The 24109-nt window shown below is 54.5% G+C and overlaps 7 protein-coding genes across 7 annotated transcripts; 4 read left to right on the forward strand and 3 right to left on the reverse strand.

The window, feature by feature from the left end:
* Positions 1-70: 70 nt before the first annotated feature.
* GMORB2_1394 (DASH complex subunit Spc34) lies at positions 71-969 on the reverse strand (the record flags this gene model as incomplete). Its single annotated transcript, XM_035463376.1, has 2 exons — positions 71-821; positions 905-969. 2 exons carry the CDS (start codon positions 967-969, stop codon positions 71-73), a joined length of 816 nt encoding a protein of 271 aa, XP_035324800.1.
* A 990-nt stretch (positions 970-1959) lies between these two features.
* Positions 1960-3333, reverse strand: GMORB2_1395 (uncharacterized protein; the record flags this gene model as incomplete). Its single annotated transcript, XM_035463377.1, has 2 exons — positions 1960-1977; positions 2353-3333. The coding sequence occupies 2 exons, from the start codon at positions 3331-3333 to the stop codon at positions 1960-1962; spliced, it is 999 nt and encodes a 332-aa protein (XP_035324801.1).
* A 3084-nt stretch (positions 3334-6417) lies between these two features.
* GMORB2_1396 (transcription initiation factor TFIID subunit 12) lies at positions 6418-9031 on the forward strand (the record flags this gene model as incomplete). The annotated part of the gene is made up of 3 exons (XM_035463378.1): positions 6418-7979; positions 8367-8667; positions 8777-9031. 3 exons carry the CDS (start codon positions 6418-6420, stop codon positions 9029-9031), a joined length of 2118 nt encoding a protein of 705 aa, XP_035324802.1.
* Positions 9032-10111: 1080 nt separating this feature from the next.
* Positions 10112-12061, forward strand: GMORB2_1397 (26S proteasome regulatory subunit N3; the record flags this gene model as incomplete). The annotated part of the gene is made up of 3 exons (XM_035463379.1): positions 10112-10352; positions 10481-11826; positions 11918-12061. The coding sequence occupies 3 exons, from the start codon at positions 10112-10114 to the stop codon at positions 12059-12061; spliced, it is 1731 nt and encodes a 576-aa protein (XP_035324803.1).
* A 604-nt stretch (positions 12062-12665) lies between these two features.
* On the forward strand, positions 12666-14408 carry GMORB2_1398 (uncharacterized protein; the record flags this gene model as incomplete). Its single annotated transcript, XM_035463380.1, has 1 exon — positions 12666-14408. The coding sequence occupies one exon, from the start codon at positions 12666-12668 to the stop codon at positions 14406-14408; it is 1743 nt and encodes a 580-aa protein (XP_035324804.1).
* A 2522-nt stretch (positions 14409-16930) lies between these two features.
* On the forward strand, positions 16931-17631 carry GMORB2_1399 (F-type H+-transporting ATPase subunit c; the record flags this gene model as incomplete). The annotated part of the gene is made up of 2 exons (XM_035463381.1): positions 16931-17039; positions 17246-17631. The coding sequence occupies 2 exons, from the start codon at positions 16931-16933 to the stop codon at positions 17629-17631; spliced, it is 495 nt and encodes a 164-aa protein (XP_035324805.1).
* Positions 17632-20627: 2996 nt separating this feature from the next.
* GMORB2_1400 (exosome complex exonuclease RRP6) lies at positions 20628-23423 on the reverse strand (the record flags this gene model as incomplete). Its single annotated transcript, XM_035463382.1, has 4 exons — positions 20628-22092; positions 22165-22355; positions 22436-22769; positions 22852-23423. The coding sequence occupies 4 exons, from the start codon at positions 23421-23423 to the stop codon at positions 20628-20630; spliced, it is 2562 nt and encodes an 853-aa protein (XP_035324806.1).
* Positions 23424-24109: the final 686 nt, after the last annotated feature.

Consider the following 24109-nt stretch of genomic DNA (forward strand, 5'->3'; position numbering starts at 1 on the left):
GGATACAGGGTTAACAGCAAAAGGGTACATGTATACACGCATATTCAGTAGAATGATAACAAGACACGGACTACATACTCATCAAACCCCCGATATCCTTCTCCATAGCCCTCAGTCTAGCCTGCAGCTCCCTCTTCTTCCCTTCCAGCTCTCTAGCCTCCTCCTCCTCCGTCCTGAGATCCTGCTCAGTCCAGACGTCTTGTTCATCTTCGTCTTCTTTCTCATCATCACCATCGTCGTCGTCGTCGTTGCCATCCATCCAATCCTTGTTATAGCTAGCCAGCCTCTCGGCCTGCTCGGCCACCTTGGTCTCGTAATAGGCCATGGTCGACCTGGCAGCCCTGTTCCTCGCCCTGAGCTGACCTATCCGCTCCCTCGCCCCGGGTAGCTCGTACACGCCGCACAGCTTCTCGGCGCCCCGCAGCAGGACGTCGACGTCGACGTCGACGTCCCGTCCCGATCCGGCCGTCGCGCCCCCCCTCCTCATCAGCTTCTCGTGCATCTCTCCGCCCAGGACGGCCGCCACGGCCGCCTGACGTCGAGGGGGAGGCACGCTGCCGCCGCCGAGCCGCGCGGACGAGGAGCCTCCTCCCGTCGTCACCTCGCCCGAGGCTACGTTGAAGACGGTCCGACGACGCTTGCTGTTGCGCCCCGATGGGTCGCCCGCCGCGTCTAGCTGGTGCGTGGGCTTCGTCGTCGGTGCCGGAGGCGGGGCGGGTACGGAGAATAGTGCGCGCTCGTGCGATTCCGTGTCGCGGATCAGAGACGTGATCTCGTGGTTGGCCAGGAGCGCGTTGGTGAACATCTTCGGAGGAGGGAAGCTGCCGACGTCAGAAGAGTGTCAGCGTGGTGTGCACCCAGATGTGGGGAATCGCAATGCGGTGCAGTGTTGGAGAAGACTCACTGGAGGGAATCGATCCCTTGGGATGAATAGCCAATTTGGTCAAGATGCGACGCGAGAAGGGACATGGTAGCGGCTGTCTCTTTTCTTGTTGATTGTTGTCGGTTCGTGGTTGTCGGCTGTCTGTTTGCTGGAGAAGCGTCTTTGTATTGACAAGTTGACAACAGTCTAGACTCTACAGATTAGATGTACGGGTGATAATGATAGTACACAAGTGTCAAGAAGTATCAGATGCCCCGCGGCTATCTCCACAATCGTAATATTACTTATACCATACGAGTAAACATTGCATTCCATGTGTACAGATTACACGCAACGATACTCCGTACTACACCGAGTAATGAATATTATCATTACGTATATATATATATATATATATATACGGACAGTCGTACTACGGAGACTCCCGAGTAAACCATGCATACCACCGGAATCGAATACTCTACCACCAATAGTAAATATATCATCAATATTACGTTCAAGATTAACTACTCACTTATCCGAATCTTCATCATTCTCACATTGGCATAGCCATACCGCCTACGCATTCCATCTATAACCATTACATCGTCCCAAGCAATGAACCCATCGTCCAAGGGCATCCACCCGAGGACATTTATCCAGAAGAAGAGGATAAGAAAAGCAATAGAGAAACGAGGACGGATTGAAAAGAAGACAAGAGAAAAAAAAATGTACAGACAAGAACTGAAGATGGCAAGACGAGGCAAGCGCGTCAGAGGGAGGAAACAAGAAAGGCAAAGCAAACTCTAGAGGCAAAGGGCAGAATCGATGATTTGCTTGCTTACTTTCTGAAAGAAGAAGAGAAGAAGAAGAAGAAAGGGGGTATAGAAAAAGAGAGAGAACAAGGGATATTTAGAGCTGTGTTAGGTGTCGTTGTCGCTGTCGCTGTCGTTGTTGTCGTTGTTGTTGTCGTTGTTGTTTCCTCCGTCTATATAAGAATTTCTGAAACTGGTGTTCCCGTCCATCTTTTTTTTTTACCCTTTTCCCATATCTGCCTGTATTTTTCTTCGTTTCCTCCTTGACAACCAGATATTGTATCATCGAGGTATCTTGAACTGTATATGGAGGGTTGGGGAGAAGAATTAGGAGGCGGTTCTGTTTGTTCTTTGTTTTTTTCTGAGTTCTTCTTGGTCTTCCTTGTTGTTTCCTTGTTTCTTCCTTTCCATGGTATATGTTTCATCATCCCTGAAACACAAGAGGGAGAGGGAGGGAGAGAGAGAGAGAGAGAGAGCTCAGCTCGTAATCTCCATTATCTCCATCGTCCAATACGGCAACTCCTTCGCAAGTGACCTCCCAGCCAGAAAATCAGCGTCATTCTCGTCATCGCTCGAGTTGGGCTCGTCCAGCTCGACAATCTGCTCCGGGGGGTCGTGAAACAGTAAGGAGCTCCGATGGAGGCGCTTCCGGAGTCGTCGCGCGCTGGATCCCACATCGTTGACGTCTAACGGTCCAAAGTCGTCCTCGTCGTCGCTGAGCTCGCTGTGCGTGCGCTTCCCTACGCTGCTCGACATGCTCACGCGGCGGACGCGGCGAAGCTCCTGTTGGCGCTGGTAGAAGAGTTCCATGTCGACGTCGACTTCGTCATCGTCCTCGTCTTCCTCCTCGTCGACTTTGTCCTCATCTTCAGGGTCGCTACTGCTACTGCTATCGTCGTCTTCGTCGCTGTTGACATCCTCCTCATCCTCAGACGCTTCCTCGTTGCTGCAGTTGAGATTCCTCATATCGCGCATCATGGTTCTGTCCAGGCCCTTGTGCCATGAGTGGGGACGGGTCGGTGCCACTTCAATCTCATAAGGGTACAGAACCTCCAACAGATTCACGCTACCCTCAGCCGAATCAATCTCCTCAATCAGGTATTCCGACCAGGCAGCGGCATGTGCATCTAAGGGGGCATCTGGAGCGGCGGCAGTGTCTTTGTCGCCGCCTATCACGTCGAGGCCGTCGTCTTCATCTTCGTCTCCTTCATCTTCATCATCAGCCTCGGACGAAGCCGCTTGTGGTTCTAGGATTGGATCATCTGTCTGATCACTTTCGTCATCCTCACGATGCTCTCGCTGCTCTCGTTTCAGCTGGGTATCGGGTACGTTGTCGTTCTGGTCGGCGGCAATGGCGGATGATGAAGATTGTGACCGCGGACTGAGCTGCTCGGGTCCAAAGGTGGGCTGGTAGCTGAACTGATGGCCGTTTCCGACGGGCTTGATGCTGGGATCATTGGCGACTGGCGGGGAGAGGTCGTCCCAAGACGGCGCGGGCTGACGTCTAGGTCGTAAACTGTATTTGCGAGAGAATGGTGGTGACGCCGAGGGAGTTTCGGGTGGTGACGCCGGATCGGCGGTGAAGAAGCTTTGACGGTGGAGGTGGCCTAGATTCGGCGTAGATGGCCGCCTCCGGAGGTGTCTGCTCTTTGCCATGGCCACAGAGCGAGAGAGCGGGAGGGAAAAGACAAGGAAGGGGGGGGGGGGGGGAGGAAGAAGAAAGAAATAGAAGGAGAGAAGAAGAGAAAGCGACAGAAAAATCAATTGTCTCTTTTCTCTGGCGCTTGGGGATCTTAGTTCCAAAGGCCCGGGGCGATGTCACGAATAGATGACTGCTGGGATGATCCTCGAAAAAACGCACGGCGGGGGGGGGGGGGGGGGGGGGGTTTTTGAAAATGGAAGAGAGGGGGGGGGGACCAAGAACAGAGAGAAAGAGAGAGGCGCGCGCGCTGCAAATCTGGGACTGTCCAATACCAAGGTATAATAATAAAGTCGGTATGCAAGAGACGGACTCGGTGCAAGTGGCCGGATCGTAGGAGATTGGTCGATCCAGACAGGCGTGTGTGCGCGTGTGGGGTAGAGTAGACGGTCAAGAACAAGTTGAGAGAAGTGTGTGGTGAGTCGTGACGGTCGACCTGACTCCAGATGCGCCCGGCTATGATGACTTCGTCTCGTCTCGTCTCGTCTCTTTTCGTCCGATTCTGCAAAGGGATTGGAGATGGGACTCTGATTGAGGATTAATAATAAGAAAGGATTAAGGGCGAGAAATACTTGGTACCCAGACTTGTTGTGCGGCGGATGCGTGTACTCACTCGTACAGAGTACAGATTACAGAGTCCAGTACGAGTACATATACGTACCATGCAATGCGGCCCAGACGAGCATTAGTCCAACAAAGATGTGGGTGAGAGAGACGCAGTCTCGCACAAGAGCATTGCGTTGCTTTCCTTGCCTCCCTGATCCTTGTCGGTTTTCCTTCTCTGTCAGGCCCCTGTCGCACGTATTACCACTGGCACTCACTCATCATGTGCCGACTGACGAATGATGCCTCAAGCCTCACTGTCTCGGGACCCAAAGCAGGAACGGGCAGAATCAGAGTCCGATAAAGGTCATTTCCCATAACAGCGATTGCTCGTTGGTATTAGCTGGTACTCGTATGTTTTGTTGTTTGTTGCCCGTGAGCTACTGTTCGTGCCTCGTCATACTGACGACTGTCCATCAATCAACGATAGCCACTTCACATATACGAAGTCAGTGTTACTCGGTGATGAACATGGACAGCACACGCGCGTACCTATACGCGCACACCACAAGTGTACCGTCGTCTTGTTGCCGTGGTGGCTTCTTCTCCCTCTGGATGCGGTGTGTTCCAGATTCCCAAGCATAACCAAGCACCGGGGGGGGGGGCGCCGAGGAGGAGTTGTCATGGTCATCTGGTCCATTTTCGCACCATCAGACTCCTTGACTATGAACCCCGTGGTCCGTCTAGGTTCCGTGCGGCATGCGATATGGTCCTTGTCTGTCTGTACCACTACCTGTAGGCTGTATCGTCCCTGGTTCACGGCCGTCGCTTACGGCGTATACTCGTTGTAAACTCGTTGTAATTATACGTAGCGTGGTGCAGTCCCCCACCGAACAAGGATAGGGGGGATCCAGGTCGCCTGAGATACTCACGGTGCCTGTCGCTCTCTCCTTGCCTCTGTCTGCCTCCCCTGTTGCTCTCTGCGCTTCTCTCTCTTCTCTGTCCGAGCCCTCCTACCCATGGGCAAAATCTAGAGGAAGGGGCGAAAAAAAAACCTGTCTGTGTGGGTTTTGGGCATCAATTCGCCCAGTACTGACCGGAACGAGGTCCGACCACACATACAATCCTGATTTGAGTAAACACCCAAATCACGCACATTGTGAGGAACGAAACAAATCCATCTTGGAGTTTCTTCTTCTCCTTCGTCCCTCTTCTTCCTTGTCCATGGGGGGCTGCAGCCCGGGGGAGATCTGTCATTAGCGGGCTTACTTCGCATGATGATCTCGGTTGCAAGAGGGATAGAGACCCCTTGTCCTCGCAGGCCCCTCTTTCTGGCCTCTCGTCTCCAGTCCCAGAACGACGAAGAACAAGATCGAAGGGGGAGAAAAAGAAAGGAAAAAGAAGAGCGACTATTGTGGCAGCCAACTCAGCAGCGTTGCCGTGGGATGCATGCCGGGGAGCGTCATACCAACCAATGAATCTCGGTCAAGCGTTTCCCCCCCAATCCCTGCATGCAAGTCAAGCGTGAAGCCAGGAGATGCTAAGGAATACGCCATGCGCAGCTGCATAACAGGGTACGAGTGCAAGTACTCGTAGCTCAGGTAATAGCTCATGGAGGCTTCCTTGTAAATTTGTGTAGCCGTATTTCCCCGGCATCAAGCTGGCTGCTTGTTTGAGGATTCCAAGTTGTCCGGTCATATGACCATCCCGTAGTAGCATCAACAAATGGCATAGCCTCTCTTTCATGTCAGAGACCTCTCTCCACGCCGAAGCATAGACCGGGTCAGGCTCTCTCGGCCCCCAAGCAGCCAGCCTCTCACCGGGGACGGCCCACCACCAGAAGCATGTGTCCGGGAGCCGTCGGGTATAGCTTGGCCACTATCGAGACAAGTCCACAGAATGAGAGGCAAGGTGTAGAGAAGAAAAAAAGGCAACGAATCGGCATATACACACCTCGCCACTGAGTGTCAGCAAGAGCTGATGACCATGCAGATTAGTTAGTTGCTGTCCGTCCCATGGAGAAGGAGAAGAAGCAAGTGAATGATGCATTTGGAGGGGAGAGGAAAAGAGAGAGAGAGCGACGGCAGGTGCGAGTCGATTGACGCGTAGAGCAACCGCGACATGAAGTCGGAGCATTGGTTAATCCGTATGGGTTTCATCTACCCTGTACTGTGTGTAAAAGTGGAGAGCCTGCCAGCCCTGCGGCAGCCTCGTCGTGGGACTTTGATAGCATTCAGTAGCGCTTTCCACCATTTATCTTCGGCGTGTTGACGTGGGCGTCACAGCGGCATCTCATTACTTGTTTCCTCATCATTAATCTGCCACTTCCTCTTCCCTTTCTTCAACGGAGATACTACAAGAGAGTACAGCAGACCTGTCCTCCGAAGGCATCGACAAAGAACGCGAGGGAGCACGTCGGGGCCACGCGACACGGAAGCAGACAGACCTTCGCACAACCCAACGTCGACCATCACGATCACCACCGCGGCGACGTCGCCATGAATACAAACCAGCAAGGCCAGGCACAGCCGCAGGGCCAACAGCCCCAAGCTCAGGGACGGCCTCAGGCCCAAGGCCAGCAACAGCAGCAGGGTTCGCCGGCCCCAGGTCAGGCGGCAGCCCCGCGCCCGCAGCAGACACCCGTTTACAATGCCGCTCAGATCCGCCAGCTCACCATCCTCTCCGAGGAGGAGAAGAGCAGATACGCTGCTGGGCTGGAGAGCCTGTGGGCCAAGGTACGCGGCTCGGAAAATGGGAGCATGGAGCATAAGGTCGCCACTGAGAAGATCTTCCACTTCTCCAAAATGTTGCAGGGCAAGATTCAACAGCGCCAGGCGCAGCTTCAGGCTAGACAGCAGCAGATACGACAGCAGCAGTTGCAGAACCAGCAGAATCAACAGGCCCAACAGGCCCAAGGCCAGCAACCGCAGCAACCGCAGCAGCCTCAGCAGCAACCGCAGCAGCCTCAGCAGCCTCAGCAGCCTCAGCAACCACAGCAGCCCCGCCAACAGTCGCAGGGTCAGGGACAGCAGCCCCAGCAGCAGCCCCAGGCTCAGGCTCAAGGCCAGCCTCCCCGTCCTCCCTCGGCGGCAGCAGTCCAAAGGCCTCTTTCCCAGGGTCCCACGGCCCAGGGACAAGCGCAGCCTCAGGTGCAGAATGCCGTTGCTGCTGCCGCCACTGCGGGTGCTCGGAACCTAGGTGCCGCGCCGCAGAACCAGCTCCCTGACAGCATCTTGAACCACCTTCGACAGCTCCAGATCCACATCCCTCCGGAGATGCGAGACAAGTCTACCGCCGAGCAGAACAAGTACGTCCAGGAGCTCAAGGGGAAGTACGGTCGCGTCCTGCTGTCCATCGAGAAATTCAAAGGTCGCATCAAGGCCATGGATCGCCAGGTCGCCCTCAAGGCCTCCCAGGGTACCCCTTACACCGAGGACGAGCTCAAGAAGATACAGGAGAACAAGGCTGCACAGGTCAAGCTGCTGAACGATGCCGTCAAGTGGATGGAAGGTTTCAAGAGACAAAGCCTCGATCCCAACAACAGCAATGTAACCCCTGCTTCTGCCGTCGCAGCTGCTGCTCAGGCTCAGGCTCAGGCCAGCCAGAAGGGAAATCAACAACAGTCTCAGCAGGGTGGAGCTGAACCTTTGCAGCAACAAACACAGCAGCCTCAGCAGCAGCATCCGGGCCAGGGAGGAATGGCTGCTCCGTCTACCAACCCTACTCATCCGAACCTACAAGCTGCTCAGGCCGGCATCAATAGGGCTTCACCTGCCAACGGAGTGCCGGCGACAAACAGCCAGGTGCCCAAGCCCAACAACAATAACAACGTCAACAACGTCAACCGCAATGCACCGAGCACCACGCAGCAGCAGGCGCAGCAGGCGCAGCAGGCGCAAAAGGCGGTCCACCCGCCCCAGGTGCCAGCTGCCGGCCAGCGACCGGGTGGTCCTGGAACACCAGCACAGGCATCAGCCGCGAGGGTACAGACACCGGTGTCTGCAGGAACGCCTGTCGCGGCTGCGGGACCGGGCCGTCCACTTAGCCACTCGGACGCCATGTCACTAGCAAACCAGCGGGCCGCCAGCACGGCAGCAAACGGCCAGGGACAGCAGGGACAGCAGCAGCAGCAGCAGCAGCAGCAGCAGCAGCAACAATTCCAGATGCAGCAGCCGCCGCAGCAACAGCAGCAACAACCGCAGCAGCAACAGCAGCAACATCAACAGCAGCAGCAACTCCAACAGCACCAGCATCAGCATCAGCAGCAAGCTGCAGGAACTCCGACATCTGGGGGGGCATCCATGGCTCAGACGGCCTCTGCACAGACACACTCGCAGCAGGGAACGCCTCAACCTGGCCAGCATACACCTCAGCAGCAGCAGCAGCAGCAGCAGCAGCAGCAGCATTATCAACAGCAGCAGCAAGGCCACTCCCATGCCCACCCTAGCCAGCAGCAGACGCCCATTCACTCCAAGATGCCGATCCCGAGGCAGCTGCCTGATAAGTCCACAGCTGTTCCTCAGGGCGTCACCATGGGCGGTGGAGTCAAGGGAAACCGTCCCACCCTCAACCAGGGCACGAGCACCATGGGCTCAGCCATGCACCAGCCCGTCATCAACAAGATCCCTGCGTACAACAACGAAGCCGAGGGAGATCATGTATTGAGTAAGAAGAAGCTCGATGAGCTTGTACGCCAGGTGTGTGGTGGCGTGTCGGAGGGTCAAGAGGGTAACTTGCTTACACCTGAAGTTGAAGAGGCAAGTTTTTCTCCTCCTTTTTTTTTTCTTCTCCAACCTTTTTTCTTTCCGTTCCTTTGTATACAATGCCTTGCCATGCACACAGCTAACATTATCCAAGAACGTCCTCAACATGGCCGACTCATTCGTCGACAATGTCCTCCACGCTGCTTGTCGAAACTCCAAGGAGCGCGGGTCCAAGGTACTGGAGATTCGAGACATCCAGCTCGTACTGGAGCGCACATACAATATTCGCGTCCCCGGATATTCGTCTGATGAGCTGAGGACGGTGCGCAAGGTGCAGCCTTCGCCTGGGTGGATTGCCAAGATGAGTGCCGTGCAGGCGGCAAAGGTGATGCCAGGGAAGGGAGAGTAGTCAACAGATGTCGTCTGGTTTTCTTCTTCTTTGTTTTTTTCCTCTTCTTCTTCTTCTCCTTTCTATTTCACTTTCATGCTTATTCCCTCTTATGCTTCTTTTTCTCATTTATTCTCTACTCCTAATCTGTTTACCTGGGCTGGCGTTGACTTGGCTTTTTCTACTTTTTCAAAACCTCTGGAGGATAGAGGAACGAACCCCTGGGGAGCAAGGAAACAAATATCACGAGCACTTTCGAGGTGACGGCTGCTATTAGTGTCTAAATATATATGAACTATATAACCAACAAACAATACAGCGTCTTATGACTGGATTGATAAAACACCTTGACGGTGATGGCTTCTGGTGATGTATTATGATGTGTAATACATACTACGTACATATATACATATATGGCGTCGTGGTTGCGTACGGCAACAAGCTTAGTCACGGTTTGTAGGCATCAGTTGACAACGTCAGTCGACTGATGCCCGGTAAGCTCCTGCCCCACTAAACCACCTCCCACCAAAAGCCCACTGTGTCCACTGCAGCTCCCAGTTTTGGGGGGGGGGATAGAAGCCTAGAGAACGGCGCCAGGCAAGCGCTGGGAGACGCACACAGAGCATGAGACAGGCGTTTTTAAGTACATAGTACTTATTATTTACGTACAGAATACATTTTTGTTCATGTACCCAGTACATAAATCCGTCCTTTGCTCCTGCTATCCTCAGCTCAAACCTTCCCTTTCCCTGCCTGCACCACAACCCGCATCCATCATCATCGTTTGACTCCAAATCACCGAAAAGAAAGCCCTGTCCGGAGACCTCGAGAGCGACACATCTCACGCCTCCCTCTTGAATCCATCTAACCAGTGTGTTTCGGTTTCCCTCCATCTCCTGATCCCCTCTTCGACTCTCCGTGTCGCTGGGCCCTCAACCTTTCAGCGCAAAACGACCACCTTTCCGGCGACGACAACGGCGACGCACAACGACCACATTGCGGGACATCGTCACCTCGTTTCCGCTGGCCATAGAGGATAAAAGGAAGACGGCTTTCCGCTCCGCAACCAAGAGATCTCAGAGACTAGAGGCAGCTGTCGACATGCCCGGCAAGACGCCCCAGAAGAACGGCAGCAAGCTGGTCGGAAACGGTGCCAAGAATAACAACAACTCCAGCAAGGCCAAGAAGCCGACTAAGGATAACGACGAGGAAATGACAGTCGTCGTTCCGCCTTCAAAGAAGCAGCCCGCGTCTGGGTCGGGTGATGCGGATGCCGATGTCGATATGGGCGATGCTGACGCCGCAAATGATGGCGTTGACCCAGCCGTCCAGGCCACAGCAGGTACGTCACACACTATCTCTCCCACCCCGACAAGGTCTTTTTCTCGTGTCTACGGTGAATAGGTGTCTTGTGTGGGAGAGGGTTTGGGATCAGAGAAGGACTGACACAAGACGCAAACGCACACACAGATATCAAGAGCAACTTTGCCCTGCTAGACCGTGCCGTGACCACGTTTGACGCGAGGTTCTCCCTCCGCGCTCTCCGATCCATCTCCCTCGTCCGCAAGCGCCTCAGTCCAGACGTCATCGCTCAGGCCATTGTCGACACATTCCCCGCCACCGTTGCCTCGGGCAACATTGCCAAGAACCTGCTCGTCGCCCTGGGCCGTGAGAACCTGCCTCTCGGTCGCCCCCCCGCCGCCGCCGCTGCCACCATCACAGAGTCGGAGACGACCGAGGGAACCGATTCGTCTAAGAAGGCCGGTTCCAAGAACGAGGTCAAGGAGGTGATCCCCGAGGTGGACATCTTCCTGGGCATCCTGATCCAGGTCTACCTGTTCGACTCGAAGCAGTACAAGAAGGGAACTGAGTTCTCGTCGTACCTGTCGGAGCGCATCCAGGCCCTCAACCGCCGCACGCTCGACTCACTGTCGGCCAAGGTCTACTTTTACTTCTCCCTCTTCTACGAGCACCTCGAGCCGCTGCCCCCGTCCCCCGAGTCGCCTCTCGTGGCGGTGCGGCCCACGCTGCTGGCGGCCCTGCGCACGGCCGTGCTGCGCAAGGACATTGACACTCAGGCCGCCGTCATCGTCCTCCTGCTGCGCAACTACCTCCTCACGTCGCACATCCACCAGGCCGACCTCCTCATCTCACACACGCAATTCCCCGAGAACGCCGTCAACAACCAGGTAGCCCGCTTCCTCTACTACCTGGGCCGCATTCGCGCCATCCAGCTGCGCTACACCGAGGCCCACGAGCACCTGACGGCGGCGACGCGCAAGGCCCCCTCGAGCGCCTGCGCCCTGGGCTTCTCCCAGACGGCCACCAAGCTGCTCCTCGTCGTCGAGCTGCTCATGGGCGACATCCCCGAGCGCTCCACCTTCCGCCTGCCCAACATGGAGGAGGCCCTGCACCCTTACCTGCTTCTGGTGCAGGCGGTGCGCGTCGGCGACCTCGAGAACTTTGAGACGACGATTGCCGAGCACGCCGGCACGTTCCGCCGCGACGGCACGTGGACGCTCATCCTGCGCCTGCGCCAAAACGTCATCAAGACGGGCATCCGCATGATGTCGCTGTCGTACTCGAGGATCTCGCTCCGCGACATCTGCATCCGCCTCCACCTGGGTAGCGAGGAGTCGGCCGAGTACATTGTGGCCAAGGCCATCCGCGACGGCGTCATCGAGGCCACGCTCGACCGCGAGAGGGGTTTCATGAAGAGCAAGGAGATCGGGGATGTCTACGCCACGCGGGAACCCGGAGAGGCCTTTCACGACCGTATCCAAGCCTGTCTGGCCCTGCACAATGAGAGTGTAAAGGTATGTCTCACAGGCCTTCTTATTTTCATTTTTTAAGAACAGGAAAGGGGAAAAGAGGAGAAGAAGGTTGGATTGCTAACGCTCCTCCTAGGCTATGCGTTTCCCCATGAACCAGCATCGCCTTGAACTTAAGAATGCCCAGGAAGCACGGGAACGTGAGAGGGAACTGCCCAAGGAGATCCAGGAGGGCGATCTGGACGACGATGACCTCGGCGGCGACTTTGACGGCATCTAAGAGGTAGCAGCAGGTTAACTTCTTTTTCCCGGAGGAGGGATTATACTGGATCCTCTCTTCTCGCAGAAAGAGGAGTCAATTTCAATTCGAGCAAAGACGTTGAAGGGCCATGCGAGTTGGCTTTAGTGTAGGGGTAGTAAATCTTGGTGCCAACCAAACAACAACAACAACAACATAATATACTGTGTTATTATTACGAGTTGAGGCCTGATCGAAGTGATAGCGTATCATGACCTTCCATTAGATTAATAGTGCTATTATGTACGACTACTATGTACGACTACTGCTGCTGCTGCTGCTATATCACTGTACGAATATCTAGCAGTTGCTCTGTACGTGGTCGAGATCAGTATGTAGGATACACGTGACTGCGCGATGATTAACCTAGAGGGGCGGCCACGACCATGACGACACTCACGACGCCAACGTCCGTTCCCCATCATTCAGGGCTAACGATCAACCCTGCAGGTTCATTTGGCCCTTTTTCTCTTCCTCTTTACTTTCCCCTTATATCCTTTGTGTCTCTGACATTGGGAGGGGGGGGAAGACATCGGCTATGGCTCCGAAACGAAAAGAAGATCTTGCCGCCCCTCCTCCTCACACGATGCGACCCCCGACGCGTAACACGCCGGTATACCCACCTATCCCACCGAATATTGTATCCCCACGTTTGGCAGCAACAGGGTCCGAGAACCAAGTATTGCAAGCCCAATATCAGCAGCAGCAGCAGCAGCAGCAGCAGCCAAGAAGACGAGGGCGGCCTAGTCTCGCACAAAAGCAGCAGCAGCAGCAGCAGCAGCAGGGACAACGAAGAATACCATCATCGGACCTTGTCGCCCCCGAAATAACATATTACGTGCCACAAGCTACGTCGACGACACCAACTACCTCTCTGGTCCGACCACATGGGCCGCCCCTTCCTGCTTCTCCTCCTACATCTGGGACGACTATGCGACCAGCACCAGCTGTAGTCACGCCGGTGCCTCCACCCAAACCACCAGCCTTCATGCCGTCTTCCCCAGCACAGCAGCAGCAACGGCAACAACCACGACAGCCAGGAACGGATCGAAACATTGATAAAGTGGTGTTCGGGGACCTGTGCTTCCGTACGTGGTATCCCAGCTACTACAACAAGGAGCTACTGGGTGTGGCGGAGGGAGACGACACCGAAGGAGGAGGAGGAGGTGGTGGTGGTGGTGGGGCGGGATCCAAGAACAACAGCAACCATGGGAAGGGAAAGAACCATGGCAAGGGAAAGAATCAGCAGAACCAGCAGCAGCAGCATACTGCCAGTTCACCCATGCTGGAGAGACTGTACGTGTGCCCCAGCTGCTTCAAGTACTCCAAGGAACTCGTGGCCTGGTGGGGTCACGTCCGTGTCTGCCAGCTGAGGGGTTCGGTCCCCGGGCGCAAGATATACGTCCATCCGGGCGGGAAGCGAAAGGTCATGGTCCAGCAGCAGCAGCAGCAGCAGCAGAGCGGGAAGAGGAAGAGGGGCGGTGGTGAGCAGTTTGCCGAGGAGACGGTCGAGGACAGGGGGGAGTGGAGTATATGGGAGGTTGACGGGGAGCAGGACAGGCTCTACTGCCAGAACCTGTCGCTCTTCGCCAAGCTCTTCCTCGACAACAAGTCCGTCTTCTTCGACGTGACGGCATTCAACTACTACCTCCTGGCCTACACGCCGGCGCACGACACCCTCCCGGACGGGTCGCGGGACCACATGGCGGACCCGCCGCAGCCGCAGGTGGTGGGCTTCTTCTCCAAGGAGAAGATGTCGTGGGACAACAACAACCTGGCGTGCATCCTCGTCTTCCCCCCCTGGCAGCGCAAGGGGCTCGGCGCCCTGCTCATGGGGGCGTCGTACGACATGTCCCGCCGGGAGGGCGTGGTGGGGGGCCCCGAGAGGCCCATATCCGATCTTGGCAGGAGGGGATACAAGCGCTACTGGGCCGGAGAGATTGCCAGGTGGCTCCTCGGTCTGCCCGATGCCGTCGATGGCAAGCAGGAGAGAGAGGAGAGAGAGGGGGTGGTGGTCGTCGATGTCCGGGACTGCAGCGAGGCTACGTGGATCGCCGTGGAGGATTGTCTGGCCGTCCTGAGGGATATGAATCTCGTGAGGGATGCCGGCGTGGGACCGGGTAAGAAGCCGCTTCCTAGGCCTGCGGGTGATGGCGATGGCGAGATGGATGTCGATGGCGGTGGTGCTGGTGCCGGTGCCGGTGCTGATGATGGAGCCTGTCTGCCCGATGTGCCTAGGGTTAGCATAGACAAGGAGGCTGTCAGGAGATATGTTGCTGAGCATAAGCTGAATCTCGAAAGGATATGCGATCCTGCCGGGTTTTTGTGACTTTAACCCCCCCCCCCTTTTTTTTTCTTTTTTTTTGTATCGCTACAGTACGTATACCCAGTTTCTTTCTACAAGTTTTCACACGATGCGTCATGATTGTTTTCTCCGTTAGATTGTAACATTTTGTGGATGGACGCGATTACGACTTGAATCAACCATAGTTTCTATCATACACATATATATATATATATATTACATGTTCTATTACTCTAACTCAATCAGACGTGATATTCACAATGATTCCACCCAACAGTATTACTTTCTATAACATCTAAGTTGTACCATATATACGTTTCTGTTATTCCCATTCAATCTAGCGAGATATTCAATTGTTTCTTCACTTGACAACAAATCGAGTCTTGAATGGCTGATATTCCATCTTGTTGAATTTCCAGCACATCGGGTCAAGGGTAAGCTAGTGATGAAGGCTCTGCTTAGGGGAGGTGGGGTGTGGTTAAAGCATAAAAACTCGCATTTCGACCGGGCCCGACGTCGGAGCCGGAGGTTGTGTGTTCCGTAGCCGTGTACTCATTGTCCACTGATTTACCGGGGTTCCGTCTTTTTGTTTCCCTTTTTTTTCTTTTTCTTTTTTTCTTTGATTATTTTTTTTGACATGCATATGTTACACTCATAGTCATACACGACGCATCGTGTCTGATTGATAACAACAAGGTAGGTAGCGCTCGATCTCCATGACCGCTGCTTGTACGTTCGTGCCTCTCTACTCTATACCTTGCTACTACCCCTCAATCCGAGTAGCATCAATCTCATATATCTCGTAATACGTAGTTTTTTTTTTTTGTCCTCTCCACAGTTTTCTTGGATACCTGTACTTGTACATGATACGAGCTCCTCCTTACTTTGTGCTCCAAGTATGGAGTACAGAGTACTTGTATCTGTAGAGATGCAAGCAAAGCATCGCAAGTAATAAAACAAGCTCCCCCCCCCCCCCCCTTGCAGCCTCAGGCTTCAACATCTCATCGCTCGGTAATAAAGGGGCGAGGGCATTGTATTGAAGAAGTTTGAAAGAAAAGTAGAGATTCTTTCTGAAATTCTTATATATAATACAGCGGGGTCAGTTGGATTTCCCGGGGAATGAGCACTTCCGTGGGCAGCTGTGCATACATGTAGATACTGTGGGTTGGCTGCGCTGTAATGGTGGTTTTCATCTGCTGAAAGTGCTGTCCCATACACTATTGACCAGTACATGTACGGAGTATAGGTAATCGATGAATATACAGACAGGCCTTCCATATCGTAGCCTCAGGCTTAGATCTCTGCCCAATCGGACATGGACTGGAGTTTATGCCTCGACAACAAGGCTGAGAGAACTTGCAGTGCTTGAACTTTACTGTCCCATGAACTAGCTTGACTGTGCATATATATATATATATGTGTGTGTGTGTGTGTATATTCATACTACTGTCCTCCAATATGTATTACAGATGTTCATTGGTATAACTTCTACCAGCAATTGCGATTACGAGTACGAGACGATAACCTGTACTCGTGCTGATTCAAGTCCCAATACCGAGCTCAAACCCTCCGCCCACCCGATCCTTGACTGAGATAATTACCTCTCCCCTTGCCTCCCCACAGTCTCCATATATGCACCGTAATTACGGTACGGACGGTGCTTTGGAGTATGGGAGAGTATTATGTTTATGTACTGGCGGTAATATGTCTGTGTCGTGTCCTTTGGTTGTCTGTAATCTGTAGTAATATTGCTTTCAGACTCTGTAACCTGTAGAGATTACAGAGTCCAATGTCCGTTCTTTGTCATCATCTCCAATGCCAACCATCAGTCATCAGTCGTCACCACCATCGATATCACCTTTGCCATCGCTGTACACCGTGAACCGATTGCAATGCCATCAGTGTCAACGCCTACAGAGTATAATAATCTACTCGTACATATTCTCCTGCCCCTACTTCCCAGCAACAAGAGAGATTCGATCCACTCATCCTCTTCTCTCAGAGCAATCTCATCGCCGTAAAGCCTCTCCCAACCCACCCGGCTTTCCCCGATGGGTTACTCACCTGGTGTAAAATCCAAAATCCGTACCACCGCAGCCTCGCACCTGCAACCTCCTTTCTCAACCCCCCGGGTCTCTCTCTCTTCTGAGGAGTTCCCCGTAGCCGTGGCGGTAGCGGTAGCGGTAGCGGTAGCGCGGTAATTCTCTCCGTGACTGGAGTGCTCGTAGTCCCCCATAGCACTGTACTCCCTGTACGAGTTCTGTGCTCTCTCCCCCGTAGCCGTAGTTACAGGCCTTGCCCGTACCGTAGCAGCCTTTTGACCTCAGGCATTCTTTCACCTGGTCCTCGTCCTATCCCGTTCAACATTGTGGGTCCCCCTTCCCACCCGCTGGCCCTTTTTTTCCCTCTTCCCTTTTTTCCCTTTCTCCCCTTCTCTTTTCTTCCTTCCAGCTTGAGCTTCTTCCAAACTCTTTCTCTCATCCATCCATCCCCAACTCTCCTTTCTCACCACCACCCACCCACCCACCACATAAACCATCATCACAATGGCCGCCCTCCGTGTCTCCGCCACCCGCATGGCCTCTCAGATGGCCATCAAGGCCGCTCGCCCTGCCATGCGTGCCCCCGTCACTGCCGCTGCCAAGCGCACCCTGAGTGAGTTTTACCGAGCATGAACAGAAAAAACCTCGCCAGCTCCCCCCTCCCCTGAGCCCAGCCTACCACCGAGCTTCAGCAAGGCACAACACGAGGGCGAGAGCCATTGAGCTCTCCCCGAACTCAATGGCATCGTCTGGCGAGGTCAATTGGCATCATTGGAGAGACAAACCAGACTGACTTGCGTCTTTTTCCGCCCCAAACAGCCACCGGCTCCCCCATGCAGGCCGTCAAGCGCCAGCAGGCCTCCACCATCCTCAAGGCTGCCAACCGCAACGCCTTCCAGGGTCAGCGCCGCGCCTACTCTTCTGAGATGGCCAACGCCCTCGTCGAGGTCTCTAAGAACTTGGGTATGGGCTCTGCCGCCATCGGTCTGACTGGTGCTGGTATCGGTATCGGTCTCGTCTTCGCCGCCCTCCTCAACGGTGTTGCCCGCAACCCTGCCCTCCGTGGCCAGCTCTTCTCCTACGCCATTCTGGGTTTCGCCTTCGTCGAGGCCATCGGTCTTTTCGACCTGATGGTTGCCCTCATGGCCAAGTTCGTAAGTCAACGCCTCTATCTCGACGCCTTGCCTTCGTCGGAAGTTGCCTAGCAAACTGGCTTCGACAACTTCCGAGGAGAGTCGAGTCCAAAACATGTTGAAAAATTACCACCGTTCTGACAATCGTCAAACAGACTTAAATTATTCCCACGACGCCAACCGAGACCGCTCGCACCGACCGAACGACCTCAGGTTGAAGGGCCTACCTGGCTCAATGCATTTCGCGGAGTTTTATGGCCCGTCGCTGCGGTCTCACGTCTGCGTCGGCCAGAGATGATAGAAAGGGGACCTGCATTGTAACTTGCCGGGATAGACTCTTTGAGGAGGAGAGACGATGACGGGGGACGAATCTGTCGTCTCTTTGAGATAGAGTTGGGGAAACTGCTTTGTCGCTTGTTTTCCCTCCGGGACCACTTGTAAAATAAAAAGCCTCATCCCGTACCGGATTCTTCATTACTCGAAGACGCCAAATTTCTTTTTCCTTTGTCAAATCCAAAAACCATTTGAGAAAATCCAATGATTTTTGAATGCCTCGCCATCTCTTGAATGAAATAATCTTTTTATGCTCTTGGCTTCTGTGGATCCTGAAACCCCAGGTTTTCCAGCTTTTGTGACCATTGTCCATTCGGCGCTGACGAGAAGGCGGGTGACGTGTATTGCCTTCGTTGACCCTGTTGCTGGTGCTGCTCTGCTGCTCCGGACCGGGACTCGATTATTGCTGAGGCATTTGGTGAGCTTCTGTCCGGGGAGACGGAGCTTGCCTTGGCTGCTGGACCGCGGGGATCCTTAAGTGCATGTTTCCAGTGGCATCAGTGGACCGCAGTGGTCGTGGCAGTGGCCGTGGCAGTGGGAAGCTGTGGCTTGTAGCGGATATCATGGCGCTGTAATTCCCTGGAATGCCCTGTCCGTCTTTGTTGGTTAGTGGTCCGTAGACCACTGGTGCACTTTAGGATGAGGGAGATCTGGCCTGGGCAATTAGCCGAGGTAAGCCGATAATCCGCCAGCTCCGGAGGAGGCCGGATATTCCCCTCGTACATAGCTTTATCCAATACTTGTTGGCTTCTGGCTGGCTGCTGGCTGGGAGAAACAGGTTGACGGCGTACTCCCCCAGAGAGGGGGCGACGGATAAAACTATGCCTGTATAACAAGGCACAAACGACGCTGGCATGCTCAGCCGCTAAGGGCACAGCCGACTCCACACGGTGCCAAACTGGTGCCCTTATCGTGGGGCCCCCTCTCGAGGCCAATAGGGCCTCATGGTCTGAGAACGACGAGTGGATCAGACAAAGCCCGTGACCTCACCCTCCCGGTTTGTTTCTCCATAATTGAAGGGGAGGAAGCGGGCAAGAGGCTCTGGGGTGTAATATGTAAAGGGACCAGTCGCCAGGACGCATAAGTGAAAGTCTAAACTCACCTCATCTGGCTTTATACATCGGGCTTCACCTATCGGGTGCCGAAATCGTTGAAGAGAAGGCTTCGAACATGAAGCATTGTCTTGAAGATATTCTCGATCCACGACACTGGCTAACCTGTCCAGGGTAAGTTTGACGGACCACTGATAGACATTGTAGCTGAACTTCGGAGGTCCGAACATCCCGCCGACGAGAAAGACGACGTGCAAGGTGCTGTGAAAACCGATCGAGGGTAACACGCAAACGGCTGTTTCTGCCTGCCCCCCCCCCCCCTTTCGATCAATACCGTGGACACGCCTGGTCATTTCCCGACGACTATGGCTTGTCTTGGTCGATGCTCGAAGGCGATATATTGTCTGGTCAAAGGCTAGCCAACCTGGGGCTCTGAGGACGGCCACCGTCATTGAATGTCACTCTCAGACACCACCACCCTTGAATCACTGTGGATGGAAGGCCCATGCTGGACCCGGCGACTTGTTGTCATGGCGTGTCCAATGTCCCCCCGATAGGAGGCCTGCTCCATGATCAGTACTCGTCATGGCATCGATCTAGTCACGCGGGGCTGCGACCCATACCCAATTTCCTAGAGAGACACGCCTCTGTCCCCAGTCATTGCTAAACGAAAGGAAACAACGAGGAGGGAAGACTGGTCGACAAGCAAAGCCCCAGGGAGTGTATCGTCTTGACCCAGCAAGACCAGTCAGGCCCTGCCACTCAGCCACTCACTTACCGTCAGGCAAATCCATCACGCGGCCGCCCCGAATGAGGTGTACCATGAAAAAATGACGTCGTCTCGATAATGCCTTCCAACATCAGAACGATTCCCATTGGCGATTCCAACGGGCTAATGAATGAATCACAACGAGGAGAATAAAGACACGCAGATGGCGATGTCGATGAAAGAAAAAGAAGAAAGAAAACATAAGCAGGCAACTCCCTTTGCTCCTTCCTTCCCGCCCTATCCCCCTCTCCTCACTTCCCCTCACCAAAACGTCACATGACTCAACCCGTACCGCTACGCGGTGGGAGGACAAGAGGGGAGGGGGAGGGATTCAGGGGTTGATTGGGTACGGGGCCGTCAAATCATCATGTCAGGAACTTGAAATGACTTCGGGACTGCGTCGTCGCGGATCGAACGTCGTGGTTGCATCTGGGGTTGCATCTGGGGTTGCATCTGGGGTGCATGTACCAAGACCCCGAATGCGATGCCTACGAGTAGCGGCGCCCGGGGGAAAAAGAGAGAAAGATCTGTTCTAATTGCAATTGTCCAATTCATCATTGAGTCTAGAGGTACAAGGTCTCGCTACTTCTTTCGCTAATCGTCGCATATGTGTCTGTTGGCATAACGGCAAACGACAAACAAAAAAACAAGTCTTCTCTTATCCCATTGTGCAATGAGTTGGAGGGTCGGGTGATGATATCCAGAGTGCCCTGTACTACCGGCAACCTCGTATATGTATGCGCACACATTTCATCACCTGCGTCTGCTTGTCTGACAAGAGTTAAGGGGTACATTGTGTGGCCGCTCAGAACATGTGTACAGGAATGAGTTTGAGAGTAAGGAAAAATGATATATACATGTACACGTACATCCTCGAAACACAGATGCTTGAGAGAGCAAGAACATGGAGTAATCTACTTCTTAAACGTAGCGCTCCTCTCTCCACGTATGGGAGGAGCCTTCCTCGCCGCCTTGACGCCGTCCTCAACAGACTTGACGTACGGGTCAAACACACGCGCCTTGTCCTTCTTCCTCTTCTGCTCGTTGGACTGCGAATTGCGATCCGCATCCATGACCGAGGCAGCCTTGCTATAATCAAACGGCACGGCCGCATACTTTTGTTGCCCTTGACCTTGTTCTTGAGCCTGAGCCTGGGTTTTGCTGGCCTCGGCGTGCTCCCTGTTGCCCTCTTTCTCCTTCTTGCGCTGGGCTTTCATCTCCTTGCGCTTCTCCTTGATGGCCTTCTTGTCTTGCTGCTGTTGGAGAAGGGTTTGACGCCTCTCCTCCTTGCGAACTTTTTTATTGGCGCCGCTGGCCCTGGCCCTGCTCTTCTTAGACTCGGACTTGGAGCCGTCAAGGGAGAGGATGCCGCTGTTGTCAGCTTCCTCCTCTGTTGATCCTTCCCCTTCCGAGCTCGTGTCGTCGTCGTCGTCGTCGTCGTCATCTTTTTCCTGGGTGGGTGCCTTGCGCTTCTTGCCTCGCTTCAGGGTAAATTCCTCGTCGACATCTTCCTCCTCTGGAATCTCGGCAGCAGCTGCGGCGGCGGCGGCGGCGGCGGCGGCAGACTTCTCTGTCTCGTGCCCCGCTCCTGCCTCTGGTGCCGCCGCATCCACTTCATTGGCCATGTCCTGCACGAAGCGCTGCCACGGGAACGGAATGTTGTCGTCTTGACGCTGCAGCTTCTTGGACTCCTCCCACCGCGAACTGATGGGCATGCTCCCAAACAGCTGAGACTGGGTCAGCCTCGGCACGGAACCACCCGCCCCGTCGTCCTCCTCCACCTTTGGTAGGGTGGCAGCGGCAGACACCTTTTTGGCCATCCTGGACCCGCCGTTCCTGCGGAGAGACTCGGGCGCCTGTGTCGTGAGGAAGTGCAGGAGTGTGGGTCCGCCCTCGGCCTTTGTGGCCTGCACCTGCTCCCAGATCTTGTTGAGGCGTGGCCGTGCTAAGGGTGAGCTGAGCGGCAGCATGCTGTGTAGAGCCTTGATGTCTGGCGGGTTGACGCGGGCGATTTGCACAATGGTGTTGGAGCTGAGGACGAAGTTGGGGTTCTCATCCTCCTCCCTGGCCGTCACGTCCCTCCACTGCCACAGGGCGCGGAAGACGGCAAACTGGTCGGCGTCGAGCGAGAGATGCCCATTCTTGAGGATGTAATTGTACCAGCCTCGGGAGCCCTCGCCCGTCTTGGCGTTGCACTCGGCGTGCTCGTGGCGGTAGAGCGACACCTCCCTGGACTTCTCTAGCGCGCGCCGTATCAGGTCTGTCTCGGGATCTGATCTGTCCGACGAGGCGACGAGGTCGTTGCGGACGCGGTCGTAGATGTACAAGAGGTAGTGTGTGTCGGATCGGGCGTAGTACATCATCTCCTTGGGGATGGGCCTGTCATCATGTTAGTCTGCTGCTCAAGGTCCTATCGAGGGCGTATGAGTTTGAGGGTGGTAGGAGTCTTACCGCATCCTCCAGTCGGCCAATTGGTATTGCTTGTCAGCGGTGAAGCCGGCAAAGGCGGATAGGAGGTAGGCTAGACTGCGGCCAGGGTAAGCCAGCATCTCGCAGGCGAAGTATGTGTCGAACAGGCCGTTGACGTAGAGGCCGAGGTCGCGCTGCAGCCAGATCATGTCCATGTAGGCGCCGTGGAATACCTGTACGAGTGCAGTGTGAGCTCTTTTCACGAGCATGCGTCGTGTATTCGCTATGCACGGAGGGGATTCAGGGTACTCACCTTGATGATACTAGGATCGGCAAAAACCTGGTTGAGGACCTGGAGCTTGTGACGCCAGGGTCGGAGGGTGTCGACGATCCAATCCTGCTCGCGCGTGCTTACCTGCATGAGGCAGACGAGGCCGGTATAGGTGCGGAAGTCGTGATGTTCGAGGTCGACGGCAATCTCCTTGGACTTCTTTAGGTGCTCGAGCATGTCTAGCACGCCCTCGTAGGTGTCGACAAAGGTAGGTTCGGACTTGTCCATGGGTTGGAAGGGTATGGCTTCGGCTTTTTGAAATACGTGTTTGGGGTAGTCCATGATTGTGATTTCCGTCTCGTAGGGATGCTTGTATCTGTATATATATATTTCGTTATGAGAATCTTGACTGCATGACGGCTTGTGAGGAAACGAAACATGAGAAAAGAGAACCATACTGGGGAGATCCGCTTGCGTTGGGAGCAATAACAAGACTGTCATCGAGGGAGACAGTGGCATGCGGCTTGTCTGTGATGATGGGCCTCCACGGTCCGGTGGGGAAATTGTCCGGCTGGACCTCGAAGTGAGTCTGCGGCTTGGTGATGTTGGCGTTGCGCACCACCTTGGAGACTGGCTTGGCCTTTTTCGCGTCGGGGCCGTTTGCTGAGTCGGCGGTGGGGGGATCCTTGCGCTTGATCAGACCGGTGTACTCGTCGAGAGCTGTGTCGGCTTTTTCCAGGACCGTGTCGACGACGTCCACGACAGAGCGCCACTCGAGATCGATATCGTCGCTATCCTCGAGCGTGGGGGCCGAGAGACCACAGGCGTCGGCGGCAGACTTGAGCAGGCGTGAAGATATCGAGAGAAAACGCGCCGACGCGTCGTCGAGCTGCTGGGCGACGGCCGGGTTGACGGTGCGTTGGAAATTGAGATCTTCGGCGGCGATGCGGTTGACCGTCTTGACGACAGAGACAAGTGACTTTTGCGTGGATTCCTGGACGGACGAGAAGTCCTGCCTCCTTGACTCCATGATGGGCAGCAGAGCCGTTGGTGGAGTTTTTTTTTTTTTTGGGGGGGGGAAGCGGTTTGAAGAGATGGCTGCTGCTACTGCTTATGAGAGAGGCCGTTGGAGATGTCTGGGTGTTGCATCGAAAAAATCACCAGGCGCGGGTCCAGATGCTTATCGATAAAGAAAGACAGTCATGGACCCTGTGATTATGTAACAAAATATTATGTCATCATAAATTACTATTTGCACGCACTTCTCTCTCACGTATTCGTCATTGCCGTGTATAGGCCGTACTATGGCAATGTGAATACTGCCGACAAACTCTCATAGCTGCTAGTGGCCTAATATATAAGTCGTACTCGGTCAAACTGATACAGTAACGCATTCAGTGGAAATTGGCTGTAACACACGATCTATGATCCCATGACCATGACACGGTTAGAGTGTTGTCGTCATATGCATGGAGGTCTGAGCCCCAAGACGATCGTCCCACTGGCTACTGGGCTCGAGGGCACATGGCCAAAAATTTACGATACTATAGGAGACCTAGAGGAGCTTACAGGGAGCTGACAGGGCTACGGGGAAGCTGCAGTGACCTTGCAGCGCAAACAGTACCTACCGCCACTATAATATAGGCGCCAAAGCCGAGGACCCGGCGCTTCTGCGGACAGCTCCGGAGCTCTCCTCCGTAACCCGGCGGGAGGGAA

This window comes from Geosmithia morbida (assembly GCF_012550715.1).
Source record: "Geosmithia morbida isolate 1262 chromosome Unknown scaffold_1, whole genome shotgun sequence".
In the NCBI taxonomy this organism is placed as follows: domain Eukaryota; kingdom Fungi; phylum Ascomycota; class Sordariomycetes; order Hypocreales; family Bionectriaceae; genus Geosmithia; species Geosmithia morbida.